Consider the following 18,078-nt stretch of genomic DNA (forward strand, 5'->3'; position numbering starts at 1 on the left):
TTTTGAACGACATACTAACCTATGACTTTCTGTTTGATTTTGAACAACATACTAACCTATGACTTTTTGGACGACGTAATAACCTATGACGACTTACTAACCTATGACATTTTTTACTGATATTCTATAGTATGATTTTTTGGTCCCATTTTGGACAACATACTAACCTATGACTTTTTTGGACGACATACTTAAGTATGACTTGTTATGCCATTTTTTTCCTTTGCTAGATAACGACATCGTTGTTGGCAGGATTCGAACCTGCGCAGGGAGACCCCAATGGATTTCGAATCCATCGCCTTAAACACTCGGCCACAACAACCCTTTTCAGCGTGTTTTATTGTCAGTTTTTGGACGACATACTACAGTATGACTTTTTTTGTCACATTTTAGGAAGACATACTAACCTATGACTTTTTTGACTGATTTTGGACGACATACTATAGTATGACTTTTTGTCACATTTTGTGGTAGCCTATGACTTTTTGACTGATTACCTACATACTAACCTATGACTTTTTGACTGATTTTGAATACATAATAACTCTATGACTTTTTTGACTGATTTTAGATGACATACTAACCTATGACTTTACTGATTTAGACAACATACTAACCTATGACTTTTTGACTGGATTTTGGACTTACATACTAACTTATGACTTTTGCACTGATTTAGGACTATACTAATCTATAACTTTAAGGACTGATTTAGGACGACTTACTATACTATGACTTTTTGACTGATTTGACCCACATACTAACCTACGACTTTTTCCTCCGATTTAGGACAAATATAGTAAATCATGACTTTTTGACTAATTTTGGACTCATACTAAACAATGGCTTGTTTGATTTTTGCATACTAAACAATGATGACATACTAACCTATGACTTTTTGGACTGATTTCAGACGACTTACTAACCTATGACTTATTGGACTGATTTCGGACGACTTATTAACCTATGACTTTTTTGACTGATTTTGGAAAACGTATTAACCTATGACTTTTCTGACTGATTTCCGACGACATACTAACCTATGACTTTTCTGACTGATTTTGGACGACACACTAACCTATGACTTTAAGGACTGATTTCAGACAACATACTATACTATTACTTTTTTGACGGATTTTTTATGACATACCAACCTATGTCTTTTTTGTCACATTTTGGACGAGATACTAAAGTATTTTTTTTGTCATATTTTGGAAGACATACTAACCTATGACTTTTTGGTCAGGTTTTGGATGACATACTAACCTATGACTTGTCACATTTTGGACGACATACTTAAGTATGAATTTATTTTGTAAATTTTTCGACGACATATTTCACAAGGTAATCAGAGATAGCAGATTTCACCACATTCACGCAACAAGCCTCTGGCGACCTCTGTTGGTCTTGGTGGCAGGTGCAAGTGCAGATGAACACACAGAATGACAGACACACAGAATCACCAAAAAAAATACTTTACTTCCACTCCGTGGTGTGAAGTAATAACAATGTAAAACAGCTCCAATATTTACCTGTTTTCAGTTGTGATGGGGAAAAAAATTAACTTTCAATGAACCACACTCCACCAGCTTATGTTCACTTTAACCAGTGTTTTATTTCTACACAATAAATGACAGCAAAATGAACATGATACTCATCTTTATGACTCTTCCTTATGAAAATATAGTACACATGTTTTTCCATGTACCAGAGCACCAAAAAATATATATAATTGCAACTGTGGTAACAGAGAGAAACGTTCAACTTAAACATAAAAGTCCAATCTGTTGTATATGTGCCAGAAAAAGTGCATACTGTGTAAGAACCAAAAAGAGAGGAGGCCATCAGTGGGGAGGGAGGAAAGGACCACTGGGTCTGATGGCAACCTTTACAGTGTTGGTGAAATCCTCAGCAAACACAAAGGCATTGGGAAAAAGACTCAATGATGTACAGTATGGAGTGAGGAGGATTGATGTTTGGTGCCAGTCAACTCAGACAAATCTGAAAAATAAACCTCTCGATGTTTAACAAAGATCAGTCAAGTCGGAGCATGAGGATGAATTTCAACAGACTCCTATGACCCACAAATGACCATCATGGGTTTTATTCATCTTGACAACAAATAAATAATTTATGATTCAATGGATAAATTCATGGTTTTAGACAACTGACAACAGTGCTTGTACTTAAGCCTTTATGAACAAATAAATGCAGACAGCAAGTGGTGTGGTAAAGCATCACAGGTCTTTTTTTTTTTTACTTTTTCTGTCTTGCAGGTGATACTTTGACACAATGCACAAACATATTCACGGTTCATCTCTTTGTATAATAATTATGATTAAAAAAATCGATCCAAGAGCTACTCCCAAACAGTTAGTACATGGTTTGCAAATACAATCATCATGTAATATTATTATTTACATCTTAAAATATATTTGTTGAGCAATCAGGTACGAAACATTGCAGTAATACCACTAGTTATCCACATAATATGTAAATACATTTTTTTTGTACTTTCCCACTTAGAAAAAAGGACAATTCACTTCTTTTTTTTTTATTTAATGAGAGATTAGGAAACAGACGTAAGTGGACCATTCTATAACCAGAGGCCTGTGAGAGGTACTTCATGTGGTACAATACACAAAGAAAATGTCTTACAACAAGATGGCACATCAGCATTTTTTCTCCACAATGATCTGAGAAGAAACATCAATAGATTCTTGTATTTTTTTTCACCCAACATCACTCTTTAATGAGTTAGTTTTTTCTGTCCAATTTTTTTTAGACGAGCAATACAACAAACTGGTGTTAAATTAAAAAAATCAACTATTGGTGGTTATCAAAGCCTGCGACCCAAATCATGTGATATGATAAGCATAGGGCTCTAACTGTGTAACTGTGCTCCCTTTGCCTAACTTCAAAAGACTCTGTAAGCTGGGCAAACATCCTCTCTCATTTTCACAGGGCCAGCTTGACCCTAGCGGCTCTGTGCAGGCATACCTGACAGTGACAGATGAGGCAGTGTGTGTCGAGGAGCGGGGAGGTGGAGGTAGGAGCAGAGGAGTGGTGGAGAGTCCCAGAGAGGGATGGCTGCCATCCCTAGGAGAAACTCTGACTCACTGGCCTCGGCTTGTTGCCAGTCAGCACCAGCCACCCTTGGCCCAGGGGCAGCCTCTGTGAGTACACATTTTCACACCTGGACAAACAGCTAGACAAGCCAGGAAAAGCAGCCCACCCATCCTTACCTCACTCCCTGCCCACCCTCCACTCCACTACCTCTCCAAGATCACTCTATCTGAGGCACCACTGGCTGCCTTTTGACCTCCAGTCCTTTCACTTCACTTCATTTTATTTTATTTTTTTTAATCCTCTCTTTTGCCTCTAGCCCTCAGCTGTGTAAAAGCATTCCTTTCACCTTACACTGGCTTGGAAAATATTATTTGCTATATGATGGATTTTGTACTTGGCTATTATATACGTGTGTGCATTTAAACAAGCAAATTAAGGTTTAAAAAACAAAACAAAAAAAAAACTACATTCTGGATTTGAAGGGAAAACTATACACTGTAACTGGATGCAAGCAGTATTAATCCACACTTTGTGACCAATTTTTTGTTGTATGGTTATGGGTTTGATGTAGACTGTATGTTTGATCCATGCATGACAGCAATGATTGCAACAGAGTGTGATGACAGACAGACAGACAGACAGCTTTTTTTTTTACTCACAACCAAATAATGTTTCCGTTTATAAGAACAATGTAAAAAATAACTTACATGGACATTAAATATAACTTAAAAAAGTATAACACTCTCAATAAATAGTTCTACTATGTACACCATTGTTATGAGACGCAAAAAAAAAAAAGTCACTAAAATACCAAAAAATATAGAAGCAGCAAACATTACAGGCATGAGGTACAGCAAGGGATCCTGTGAAGACTACAGTAGAGAGGCGATGTCCTCATCCAATAAGCAATCTTATACTTTCTTCAATTAGTATCTCGGTTAACTGTGGGTTATGGGCACCTTCTCCAATATTCATAATAGAATTTGTCATGGTGACAGATTAGCAGTCGTATTTGTATAATGTTTCTGATACAAATAGACTGATGATAAAAGTGATAGAATTAAGTCAAAGAATGTGGAAGTAATTGTTATATATAGGAATGAAGGGAGGAAGGGTCCATTGACAGGTTTTAAATTCACTCAGTGGCTGGAACGACGTCCACTGACCTCAACGGCAAGTGATAAACCACTCTCTCTCTCCCCACTGGTGGCAGTTCTATGTAAAGCAGCAGTATCTGGATTAATTGTATGATATAGAAGTTGATAATATCAACATTTTTTTTTTTTTTTTTTTTTTTTTTTTTTTTTTTAAACCAGGGCTAGGCTATATGATTTCATATAAAGTGTTAAATGTAATCGCTGAAGATGATGTAGCCTGAAGAATGCTCTTGGAAAGTTTCATATTTCATAAAAGTTACAAAGTTCCCTTTGAACGGGGGATTTCTTCATTTAAACTTTTCCTTCACTTTTGCAGGTTCTCCAAAATGTACACCTTCACCTTAGGAATATCAGGGCAAAACAAAACAAAACAAAACAAAACAAACCTTCAATCTAGCTAGACCTTACATATGTGACAATATACTTTCAATATACAATATACCCTCTATATATAATGTATTGCGGGCCCCCTTTAGTAAAATTTGGGGCCTCTAAGAGTGATGAAGGATGATAGTTAAGGTCTGGAGGAGTATTTAGGTTCAGATACAACTAAAACACTAACGACAAGAAGAGTTATAGCAACACAGGGAGTCAGATGACCAAATATTGTACAGTTTGTTTCAGATCACCATTCTGACAATAGCAGCTTCTAAAGTTTTTTGAAAGATTTTTGTTTTCTTCATACATGGCAACTAAAAAAAAGTGCAGTAACTGAGGTCAATTATACAAACACTGATTAAATATGACATATTGGAAAACAAAACAAAACATGAAAATGAAAACAAAAACATCTCCTGTCCTTCAAGAACATAAAGTAATATTTACAAAATGTTTTTTTTTTCTTTTTTGCTGTATTTGGTGGAAAATAATACCTTACTCTGCACATTCTCTCGCTAACATCCGTTTAAAAAAAAGATATGACATGATATTGGACATTACCACTTTGTTGAACAGTCTGTTGTATACAATTGTTTCCCCGCTCTTGAGAATGATGTGGAATGTTTTAGCAGCCTAATATGAGTCAGAGAGGCCCGCGCCGCTGACCCAAATGAAATGGCAAGTTAAGAGTCACGCTGATTGTAATCATGACTTCACTTTCAGCCAAATAGCAGCAGCAACGTTTAGACCAATGTACCAAGCAGCTTTCATTATCGAATGAGCACGAATAAAAGCAAGCGTGTGTATGTGTGTGTCTGGAATGACGAATAACAAAATACAAAGCAGTCGTAGCAGCCATGAAATCTATTGAAGTTAATTGGAGGGGACGGACACCCAGGTTCACAATACTGAAAAGTGCCAATCATAACCAATTGCACTTTTTTTTTTTACTGCAGAGATAAACATAAAGGTAAAACTAATTACTCACCAGTGAGTCTTAGTGACCATTGATTATATTGGGAATGCTAATGCTGTATTGACATATACATCCAAATGTCATGTTTACGTACATTGTTGCATGTGTGCGTAGAGCCGATAGTCCCGTACTAGTAAGAGGGGAGTGAATGGGTTTTGTTTATGTGTGTGTGTGCAGATGTGGTCTCCTCCCACCTATATACTCATTCTCACTGACAGCCATGGCCTCTATCCAGCCCTTTATTTCTGTACTCTTGTGTGACTGTACTGTGCAATAAAAAAAAAAAGAAAAAGCCACAGACTCCTTACAAGAATTGACTACATTCTGAACACAGCTGGGATCATTTTATTTTCAGTTTAAACATTTTAAAATCGGTGCTCGAGGAAGCAGAGTTCTTATCGAGCGCCGTGAGGGAGGAGTTCAAACTGAAACCAAAAATCAACCCAACCCAAAGTGAGGTGTTATGGATGACATTCTTTAAGTCGTGGTCAACGTACATACTATTTTCTTGGGGTGGGAGAGGAGGCGGTTCAATGGGAATAATGAGTGAGGTTCTGAGTTTTGTGTTTGTTTGTTTTTAAAGTTCTTAGTGCATTTCATAACGTGGTATTATCATATACGTATTCATATGTGCAGAAGGTAATTCATGTCACACGTGCAAGCATGAGTGGATGCGATCAAGAGGTACTTTAAGCAGCAAGGCAGACAACCCTATTGGATGTCTAGGAGCAGACATAGTAGCAGAAGCCATGCACACACGCACACACACACACACACACACACACACAGGAAAAAAGGTTTTGGTTACGCATTCAAGGTTTTGCTCAAAGTATAAAACTGTTTTCGGGGGAAATTGCGTGTGTGTGTGGTGGGTCAACAATTAGCTTTTGTGTGGAATCTGTGGCTCAACATACAGCGAGACACCACAGGCAAAAACGAACCTCCATTATTTGAAATACACGTTTAGGTGTTTGTTTTATCAAATAGTACTTTTGTAAAACTGTCCTATACATCAGAGCCAAACATGGACGTTCTCTGCGTATCAGATATTGGGTCATTTAATAGTGGTTTCTAAGATAACATGTGTAAGGGATTTCTCAAATTTAGTTTTGTAATACTAATTTTTCATTCATAACCCATGTATGTAACACGGCTAAATGTGGCTTATTCTTTATGGTGGTTCAACAGAAAAAAATATTGTATAAAAACATTTAACTGTGAAGATAATGTATGGTAAAGTTATGTGTTTAAAGTTACAGGATGTTTTTTTTAAATGGCTCTATTTAAACGGGAAACTGATGGTAATGTTTTAAAGCTTGTTGTACTAATTGTTTGAATCATATTCACCTGTGGCGTCTCGCCTATCAATATGTCTGTGGCTGTCTCATTCCCGGTCAAGCTCGATATAACCACTGCAGCGTCCGATGTGCCGGTGAAGAAACACACGACTGAAAAAGACACAAGAGCTACAGAACGTCTGACAAGTGTGAAACCAGCGACGATAGAAGCGTGCGCTTGTCTTCCCTTCACTCCAAAAATCTAGGTAGAACGTGCCTTCAAAGTGTCAGAGAATTTTTCTTTTTTTTTCCCCTTCATATTTGAAACACACAAAGCCAACAACAACTCTTCCCCCCCCACCCCAACGTCTGAGTTATCTATATATAGGTTTGATCATGTGATTGTAGAGCAAGGTCACTAAAGTAGACACTGAAGCCACAGCACAAAACTGAACAAAAGGCATGCTACCTAGGCTTGGTTATGTTTTTGTGTTTGCTTTCTTATTCTATAAAAAATGTCTGCTTCAGATTTTTTTTTTTTGCTATATATGTTTTTTTTTTGATGATGATGATGATGATATTGCAGGGTTACTTTCCTTAGAGTAGAGTAGTGGGTGAGAAATGGAGTTTTCAGTGGAGTCTCATGAGTCCCATCCTCATTCCTAGATCTTTCTGTGATGTGGAGGTGGAGGCCTTTTCAGCTGGTCGGGGGTTGCAGTATGGACGGAGAGGTATGCCTTTTAAGCAGCATGTGCAGGAAATTGGAGGCCGAGAGGAGGATGAAGGCTGTGTTGTGTTGGAGCAAGGTTTCTGGGATGTTTGGTTGGTAGGTTGGTCACCCCAGGGATTGGACATGTTCATCCCTTCGGTTCTCTATCGCGTTGGGGTCCCGACAGGAGCACTCATCTCGTATGTCGCACGACATGGGGAAAGGAATCACCTGGACGGGAGAGACAAAGAGAAAAAGGCATTAAGTTTGATTGCTAATTGATCTTTTCACTGCATTATAAATACCTACTGGGTGGTCAAAGGTCAAATACAACATGCCTTATCATCCTTATTATGGTCCCCCAAAAAACATTTAAGGCTATTGTTTAATGTGATGAATACTTTATTTTATGGCCCTATTACATTTGTTATTTTTATAATGCTTTCAGCCGACTTGCACACCATTTAGTTTTCCACATTTCTTTATCTCTGCCATATGTGCCCAGACAAGCTAGCTCATCATCACTGATGTAGACCAAATTTTCTAAAACATCAAACGGGTCTGAAATTGAACCGGCGTGGTTCTCATCAATTTCTTTGTCTCGGCTTTTATTGGGTACACAAACTGGGTACAAAGTGTACTCAGCGTTTGCTGCTATTGTGACGATTCGTCTGAGGAAAGTGTTTTTCGGTGAATTTATCACAGATGATCTATTTCCACGTCCAAACCTCTGAATATCAGATCAATCATGATCAGCCTCTCTGATAATCGGATGTCAAAGATAAATACTGAAGGTGAAAATAGAACCGGAGGATCATTGGCCATTGCCCCTGGCATTTGACGTCACTGGATAGTGTTGCCAATGCGTCACCAGCACCAGCTGCTGCTGCCTTGTCTGCTTGTGTCTCAGGGGGCCGTCTTCAGCTGTTTAGATACGCAAAATACGTCCATCCTCTCCAGGCTAAACAAGGAACACATGTGGTCGAAGTCATGGAAGGGAGGCAGCAGACCAAGGCCGTGTCTGCTTTTGTGCCCTGGTAGCTTATCAGATCAATCTGTGGGAAGCCTGCAGGCAATGTCACTTTGTCTTGTTGGGATTAAATGCTATTGGTTCTTTTGCACACTGTATCTCAGCTTTTTAAATGTACTGCTTTATAAAATGTCACATTGTCCATTCAGTGAATTACAATTTCATAACACCACAGTATTGAACTGAACAAACTCTGATGTTTTGGGACTTTGAGGCTGACTACGATATCTTTTTGTGTTTACATTTTATTTTATTTAGTTCACTGTTAAAAGTACTATGTGTTTTCAATACATGCCTTGACTTAAAAAGGTAAAGAGAAAAAGTCTTAAAAATGATGGTAAGCTTTGGCACATTGGTGAATAAAATGTAATTATTTGGGCAAAATCTTGTTTTTTCAGGCCCTTTCATTGAGTTAAGATTAAAATTATGTTACCATTAAACAATTTACCACTTCGTAGTTGTGCTAAAAGTGCATCATAAAATTAGTCTCCCATTTTACTGTCCAATGGCACAGTAAAGTAAATGTCGAAAATGTAAAATGTTATGGTCAGTGGTAAAAGCAAAACACAGGAAACAGTCCCAATGGTTTGTGAGAGACCAGGATTTGTAGACGGCAGTTCTGTGGAATGACACGGGGGAGCATGCTAGTCACTAAGGTCCAGTGACGCAGGCTCCCCTTTGAAATGGGGTATAAAATACGTTTTTAGTGTGTGTGTGTGTGTGGTGGTGGTGGTGGTGGTAGGGGGGGGTTCCCCTAATGTGAGGGCCAGGTGGGCAGTGCCCAGACTCCTCTGAGAAAATGAGGCCTACATGTGACGACTTTACAAGCCCAGGGCCGGACACACTTCAGTAACAGCTGTCAACCGCGTGAGCGGTGTTTCCTCTTTTGCAATTTTGGAGCCAAAAAAATGGCTTGTCTCTTTTGGAGTCTCTTCCTTAGTTTGCCGTGCTTTAACCCACCTCCCTTTTTCTCGCGCTCTCTCTCTCTTTTTTCTCTCTCCGTCAGCACACCTTCTGCCTCCTACCTCCCTTCCACACCTCACTTCTCATCCAAGGCCACTTCTGTTTATCGCTCGATCTAGAGAATGATGGTGGGTGGCAAATTTGACATGGTTTCCTTTGACCTTGACCTTCAGGGTGGCTGGGCCAGCTGCCACATCTGGCCTCAACTTAGGTTTCTCACAGGGTGGCTAGGAAATGGGACTAGCTGGCCTTGTGGGCCTTGGGGCCCTCATTCTGCCCCATGTCCCAGGGCTAGAGGAGGGCTGGGGGAAGACAACCACTCACAGCAACATGAAAGCCCCTCTGCGGAACGCAGACCTTGCACAAGCCATATCCTTCCATCTCAGAGAGATTAACATCAAGTTCCTCTCTATATTTCTGTTTGTGCATGTGTCAGTGCATACAGGAAAAAGGTGATGTATGGGGCACCTACCTAGGAAAAAAAGGGAACTTGCTGATCTACAGAGGCTGAGACTGAGTAACTGAGTTATTAGATTTTATTTAGAGTGTATAAAAATACACTATTTGAATGCAACATTCCCTACATGAGAAACAAAACCAAAATGCAGCGCGCCAAGATGCAAAAAAGACTTTTTTTTGCTGCAATTTGTTGTTTTGAACCAACGAGCCAAACGTGACGTCTGAGAAAAAGCCATAGTATTTAACGGAGAACGATATATACAAAACTGGGAGAAATGTATAAATGAGAAAAAACAAAGCAGGACCTCATTAAGGAAGGGGAACGAGCAACTTGAGAGCAAAGAACACATAACCTAGTTTGGCAAAGTTAGCGCAAACACTTGGCATCAGCAAACATCTAAAGCTCCTAAACACGGTGGGGAGTTCCCCCACCTGAGTGCCCCCCGGTGTGTAACTACCTACGCTCAGTTGTATAGAAAAGCCCTGTTATCCTCACTTCCCCTCATGTTCGGATGCATTTGGCAAAACCTATCCTCGGCCCCTGCGACCCACACACACAGACACACAAGGAAGGTGCGGCATGCTGTTAATGATTTGCCATAAGTACTAATTTGCAGTGAATTAAGAAAACATACAAAATAAGGGGGGGAAACAATGTATTTCTTGATGCCATGACTAAGAAACACTATCCGTGCCTCAGTCTCCTCCTCCCTTTTAATGGGCCTGGCAGGACCTTGGCAGTGGGGAAACAAGTAAACGTAACTGCCTAAAGCTGTTAAAAAAATAAAGAGCTTTTGACGGGATTGCTTTCTTGGCATCATGTACTTTTTATTTTTATTTTTTTGTTTTGTAGGATATATTAAGGCAGAAAGTTCTGGAAAAAAAGAACTAACATTACGTACTGTATCTTTAATCAATATTTTATAACACTTTATGTTACAGTATACGGTATTAGAATGGCGTTCATATATCATATAGATATATTCAATATATCCATATGTATATATATATATATGTATATGTCCCAGGGAATCAATTGACATTTTGAAAGCAAGCAAAGGGCTTTGCATCCGTGAGTCACCAGCACAGACAGAGAGGTTAGTGGTCAGGGGGTGGCTATCATGGACCATCAGCTGAGACACAAACATCAATTGAGCCACATGGAAAGTCATGTAGGGAGCGCACTTTTGCCAGAATTAGAGTTGTTACCAGGGGCGAGGGACTAACCCAAAACCCCGCCATCACGCAGACAGAAAAACATACAGGCACATTTAGAAATAGTTGTTTTAAAGAGGCCAAGCCATATAACTATATAATCGGTGTCCTCTGCGTACTGCTCCCTGCATCCAAGAAAGGAATTCCTTCCAAACTGGGGCTACAAAACGGGTCTACCCTCAGAAAGGCATATGCTGGCCTGCTTTCTTCCCTGCATCTCCAAATCCAGCCAACAGCTTGCAACTATTAAGGGGAGATCCTGTGGTGACCTTACGTGCAGCCAGTCCTTGCACCTTCAAAGCTCCTGGGGTGAAATAATACACAGCAAGTCATCCAGAACTCCTTAATACACAAATCTCAACCAAAATAAAAGATGAGAGCAGCATTTGCTGGGAAAAGGGAAGTAAAAGTAAATGAGCAACTGACTCCCATCGCGTTCCTCTTCAGGAGTAATCTGGAAATATTTAAGGATTGATAACCTAATTCCGACAACAGCTTTTCAGCTTTGAAAGGAGCAGAAGCCTCTCAGTTGTTGTGTCTGGAAGAAGATGTATCACATTCCAAAACTTTTATGATTTTTTTTTTTTTTATATTTTACAATTGAATCATTTCGTATTTGAAAGGCATGATATTTGATGTTGGGAAACAATAACAAAAATAATAATAATAATCATGCAAATGCTGTAAAGAAGCCACTTTATTGTCTTCTGCTTAAGTGGGCGTGAGCAGATGTGTGCATCTGCTGTGTTGCATCTCCTCCATCAGTTGACTGGAGACAGTAGTGGTATGCACATTTAGTTTTGGGTCAAAGAAAAGAACAAATGAGACAAAGGAATTTTCTTTTTAACCTTTGGACAGAAATAAAGGACAAAATGATATATGGCTACAATGATGAGGGAGAATGAAAGTCTGTTGTAATATTTCATTTTGTCCTGTTCTTTTCCCTTTACCTCATTACCAAGGATAAGAGGGAAACAGTGGATGAAAAAGGGTTTGGCAAAAGTACAAATAATATTTGTGTCTGGGCGTGCGTGTGTGTGTGTGCTTATCTTTCAGTGGAAGGGGGTCATACTATTATTCTTATGCACTGTGTCAAAACATAAAACATTAAGACTCCCACTGCATTTTCAGTGCACGACTGATGATTTATGCAAGTGAAAGACTTACTATGAATGAGTGACAGTGTGAGTAGCGCGCGTTTGTTTCTACATTTTTCACACCAGTTACTTGGGGACAAAAGTGACGCCCCTAATCGTGAAAAAGATGATTCCTGGGGTCATTAGTCGAGGTTAGGTTAGGTTTAGGTTGGGGTTAAGAAAGTAGTATATATGGTTAGAGTTAGAGTAAGTCTCCAGGAAATGAATGTGATGGGGGTTAGGTTTGGGTGGGGTTATGTTTCATAGCCTAACCTATAAGATAAGCTTGACCTTTGCATACCCTGAACCTTTCCTTTAGAATGGACGTGTTGAATGCGGTATGTTTAAGAAATTATTCATTCATCCATTCATTGTCTACTGCTTTATCCTCAACATGAGGGTCGTGGGGGGCACTGATGCTAATCCCAGCTGACAAAGGGCAAAAAGTGGGGAAAACACGGTGGACAGGTCACCGGTCCATTGCAGGGCCAACACAGAGAGACAGAAATTCACTATTAAATTCACACCTACGGAGTGAATGTAATAGAATGTAATTTAGAGTGTCCAATTAACCTATGTATGTTTTCTGGACAATGGGAGGAAACACACAGGGAGAACATGGAAACTCCATGCAAAAAGGCCCTTGTTCGGGTAGTGTCGGGTCGCAAACCTGGGTCTTCATGCTGCAAATCAGCAGCGCTAACCACTACGCCACCGTGTCTACTTAAAATAACAAATCACACACTTAGTCACAGAAATACATAATTGAGCAAACACATCAGTCTGGTAAATAAGTAAGAGAAACATTAAGATAAAATAGTTCATCAGTCAGTGTTGCTCTCATGATGGTCTCATGTTCAGTGAATGTTCACTAATTCATTCATTGACTTTACCTTTGAGAACTGGGTAATATTAAAGCCAAAATTAAATTAAAGACTCGAAAGTCTGTAAGAATCTGCATTTTGTCCAAAGTTCAATGAGGAAACATTTAAAATATCACAAATTATAAAAGGATTATGGTGTTTTTCTCAAATTGAGACTACACAGTTGGAGCTCCAGGTCATGCACGAAACGCTTTGATGAATTCATCTCAGTCGTTGCTGTTGTTGCTGGTGTTTTACAGCAGTTGGCCTCCACAGTGTTGCATCACTGCAATCTTCCCCCCTCTCTCTTCTGCCTCCTTCTACTTTTTCCTTCTCAGTGACCTTCTCAAATACAACGATTCAACTACTCCAGTGACTGATGAAGACGGTAAAGACCGGCTTTGAACATGGCCACCACAGATGTCACATCAAAGAATCTTCACTCTGACAGAGAACAGGATCTATGACAACAAAAACCATGTTCAGAAATAATTACAAAAGTTGGGAAAGGTCTGTACTTGTGGTCTGGAAGAGAACATTGATTTCCTACTAAAGAGGAAAACACTGCCTGTCTTTGTCACCCAGCAAGTGAATCACTCAGCAGCTCAGAGGAGGACTCATAAACAAGTTACAGATTCCTTCTGTCATACATTGTCTTTTTCTTTTGTTTTTATGCATCCCCATCCTTCGTTGCCTGCCACGCATGTGTTTAGTTTGGTGGAAAATCAGAATCAGGTGCAAAATATCCTGTTTCTGTTTTGACAGAGTTGATCAAATAGGGATGACTATGAAGGCCGTGTCCGAGAGGAATAAACAACCGAATGTTAACGCCTAACTAAACGCAAATACCGAAATGATGATAAATACAGAGGGAAGTGAATGTGGACAAAAGGAAATATCAAAGAAGCATGATTAACTTATCAGGGAGGGAATTTGACTAATAATTTAACGCTGACGTGCAGGCTTAGCCAAGGCACCAAGCAACATGTGGATGTAAGTAAGCAGCATCAATTAGGCAATCGGGTACGAAATGAAAGGGATTATATCAAACATCTGGCTTTTCCCTCTGTTGCCATATCAATTTCACATATCAGCTCCATTCCTTGGTGTTTCCGTTTTGTTGTTCACCCACCACAACCTTCATCGCTGCTTGCTGCTGGCAGCTGATGAATAACATTACAATTGCTCATTTCAGAATAACTCTTCATATCGTTCTGAATAGTTTCATGGGGACCCACAAGTGGAAAACACCAGCCAGACTGTTTTCTTTGAATAAAGCCAGGAACCAAATGCCTTCAATTTAGAAATTGCACAAGCAGTCTGGAGTTCTTGTGATCACAAATAAAGTCATGTGTTATCAACACTTTTCTATACTTTTAAGGAAGAAAAGGGTTATTGGGGGGAATTACCAGAAATACCCCTTTTCCTCTGTGTATCCATATGTGATTGACAGCAGCTGGTGGGCTGAACCCCGCCAGGGCAATGCAAGACTAAATAAATAAACTTTCACTGTAGCTTACAAGCCATGAGCAGACATTGTTTTAAGCCTATGAACAGTACAAGGTGATATTTGCACAAGTGTTTACATGCTGTTTAACGTGCAGCGCCTGACCAGATCATTGGCAATGTAGCCTGAAAAGTGAAGTTAGCGGAGCACTTTTCCACACTGAAATGTTTTTGTCGCTCTTTGTTAGACAAGTTACAGCTCAGGGCATGTGTTCAAGTTTGAAATAAAATAGAAATAAAAATGATTTTCCAAATCTCCAAATTCTGACACTCCTATGTGAAAAAGTAAAAGTTTGAAGTGATGATATTTTGTCCATGTGTCCAAATGTGCTTATTTTCTACCACTTTATCCTTCACATGACAATCTACATCATCCTCCACAATCCAAGACGACATAGGACAAAAGGCGGCGTACACCCTGGACGGGTCACCACAACCATCACTCTCACACCTGTGGTGTTTTTATGGACAGTTGTAGGGATGAATGTGTACCCAGAGTATTCTGAGAGAACCCACGCACACATGGGGGGAAACAGGCACAAGCGGTAGGTTGAACAGGGGCTCTGAACCGGTGACCTTCTTCCTGTGAGGCAGCAATGCTAAAATTCTAGCTACTTTTCTGCTGCGTGGCCCAAGGAAGAACTTTCCCTTTTGGTTCGTTTGACTCACTGACTCATCTTCAGATTGGAGTTTTACACCAACATTGACTGACTTGACCAAAGCTCCCTTTGATGTACAACACAAGACCCACTGTCTGCTCTGCTCTTGCCCGGCTCGACCTCTTGTTGCTGCAGTAATTCAATAGAGTCCATCCTCCCATTGGGGGTCTCTCACTTAACGTGAGTTACGCAAGCGTTGGCTGAACCCTTGCACAGGATCGGGGCCATGCAGAGATGCAGAGATGAGATAGCGTCAATCAACAGCAGTGAAACCACTTCAGGAGTAAGGTCATCTCCCAGCGGGCTACTCACAGACTTTCCTGCTGTCATTGAACAGGGGATGTGATGCCTTAAATCTAACACTTAAGCCACGAATAAAGGGCCAAAAAATAAAAAATATTCAAACTATGCATCCCTCTCTTTGAATCCAAGGTTATTGACCTTGTTTTTCCTAATTTTTCAGAACAACACTTGCCAGACATTGAGTGATTCGTGATAACTGCAGAGGTATCAGTGATCGGGTTGAAGCCACATGTGGAATACGCCAGAAAAGCAGATGTAGCATCACAGAACCTACAACTCACTTTCAATTGGATCGCTCCTGCCAGCAGCTGCATGGCGTGAGCCAGACAATGCACCTCTTAGATTTAAAAGTTCCTACCACAGCGATGACCAAACCTTTGTGAAATGCACATCTTGATACTGAAATACAACTGCACTGATTCATGGCAGTCACATGTAACAGGCACAGTGAAGATTTTAAAAGCTTTTTAACGTTCACACGTTGGGTAGTTGAATAAATGCAGGCACATTACAAAAGAAAATAAGAAACAGAATACCCAGAAAAAGGCTATTGATGAACTCTGAAAACTCCCACTCTCTTGGATATGGAACCCGTAATCTGTCTACCAGTGATACAAGGTTGGACACGAAGCAAAGGAAGGAAGAATCTGTTTAGAGATGTTCCAAGGGGTGAAATAAAACAGTCTTGAAAGGTATATTCTTATGTGTCATGAAAATGTACCGTTTACAGAAATGATTACTTGTAAGGTTTAAGCGTAAGGTAAAATATGCAACCTGCAGAATGTAGGGAAAGGGAAAAACATTCACATGTGCACATTTCTTTTTCTAAACTATTTGTGACTCCAGAGTTGGGGGACAAACATGGACTGTTGATCAGTGTTACCAGGCCCAAATCAGACATCATCTTTGTGTTTGAAATGTGGGTTTAATTCTGAGACACAAGCACTAACCTTCTTGGTCTTGACAGTGGATTGGCAGCAGTCTCCTCCATCATAGTTGCAGAAGGCTCTGTTGTTGACCGCATCACAGTAGTTGTCTCCCATGAATGGCTACACAAGAGACACATGGCATGTGAGGAGAAGAAAAAAAAAAAGGTGTCACCTTTTAGGCCTAATTAGAAGATAATGGTTGAAAGGAAAATTGCTGAAAAAGATTAGTGTTTGTTCCCTCTTGAGCTTTTCAGGGCCTTTTAGAGGTCTCTGGGTGGATTTGCTAATGAATCTGAAACATTAAATTTCCCTTATCTTTCATTGTGACATTTTAAGGCCTTAGTGGGCCAGACCCATAAGTCAAACTGAGGATGCCATAAACTATCCACTGCACAAAACACTCCACTAAGGTGATTTATTTGGTTGGCCCCACCCTCCACATGGGTTAACAATCAGGTTATAAAGTTGGCCTAAACTGAGTAGATGATATCATTCTTGATGAAAGACTCTTACTGTGCATCTGTACAGATTTGTATATTACAGCGGTAATAAAGCCAAAATTACATCAATTTACAGACAGCACATTTCAACATGAACATCAGTTATTCTGATAACAGATAACAACACTGTGACAGCGTTTCTAACTGGCTTCTACGCGTGCACCGCATGTAGATGCTGTCCTCTGCTGCTGCTGCTATCATAAAACTATGTGTTTAATTTCATCCTCACAGGTAAAAGCTTGTTGAAAGAAAAGAAAAAAAGAAAAACCCGACCCCTCAGATCTCAGTTCTACCTCTCGTAAAATTCTAGATCAAAAATATTCTGACAAGAGATCTGTCTTCACCCACAGGTTTGGTCTGAATGCCTAACTTGTAAAAACAATAGCCAACCCATTGTCCACTGGCCAGGTGCAATGAATAAATCTTTATACACAATGGATTCTAGATTTAGGATGAGGAAAATTGGAAGAATTTTAGTGTCAAAGTCTTGAGTGATAGATGAGACTGTTCAAAGTTTAAAATCAGCCTGAGCCCTTACCTCACATCCTTTGATGCAATGGAGAAATTCTGGGTGTGGATACCATTTCATCCCCATTGTACAAACTATACTCTGTAGAATAGAACAAACAAACAAATCAGGCGGTTGAACACACACACACACACTTAAGACAGTGCTACACATGGTCACTTTCATCGTGAAGCCTTATTTGATTTACGCTGACCTCTGTACAACAAAGCTCTTCGAATTGATTTTTGACAAGGTCTAACTTAAAAATGATGTTTTCAAACCTGAGTCATAGCCTCAGGAGGAAGAGAGGGGGAGGAGAGCCAGAGCTTAAGCGCACCATGCCATCAAATATCTTTGCAGAATGTGTGGAATCTCCTCCTGTTCTCCTAATGTGCTTTTCATTGTAACGCAACAGAAAACCCTTGTGCTCCAGGGAGGTGG

The 18,078-nt window shown here is 39.8% G+C and overlaps 1 protein-coding gene and 1 non-coding gene across 2 annotated transcripts in view; both read right to left on the reverse strand.

The window, feature by feature from the left end:
- Positions 1-240: 240 nt before the first annotated feature.
- Positions 241-322, reverse strand: trnas-cga. The gene has a single exon. It is a non-coding gene; the product is annotated as a tRNA-Ser (tRNA).
- A 4,059-nt stretch (positions 323-4,381) lies between these two features.
- pappaa (pregnancy-associated plasma protein A, pappalysin 1a) overlaps positions 4,382-18,078 on the reverse strand; it is a 76,369-nt gene continuing 62,672 nt past the window's right edge. Inside the window, exons 20-22 of the mRNA XM_044012715.1 lie at positions 17,668-17,739; positions 16,651-16,749; positions 4,382-7,797 (exon numbers count right to left, since the gene is read on the reverse strand). Coding sequence (XP_043868650.1) covers positions 7,693-7,797; positions 16,651-16,749; positions 17,668-17,739 — 276 coding nt within the window. The 3' untranslated portion in view covers positions 4,382-7,692. The remainder of the gene's footprint in view (positions 7,798-16,650; positions 16,750-17,667; positions 17,740-18,078) is intronic.

Source organism: Solea senegalensis, linkage group LG21, assembly GCF_019176455.1.
Source record: "Solea senegalensis isolate Sse05_10M linkage group LG21, IFAPA_SoseM_1, whole genome shotgun sequence".
In the NCBI taxonomy this organism is placed as follows: domain Eukaryota; kingdom Metazoa; phylum Chordata; class Actinopteri; order Pleuronectiformes; family Soleidae; genus Solea; species Solea senegalensis.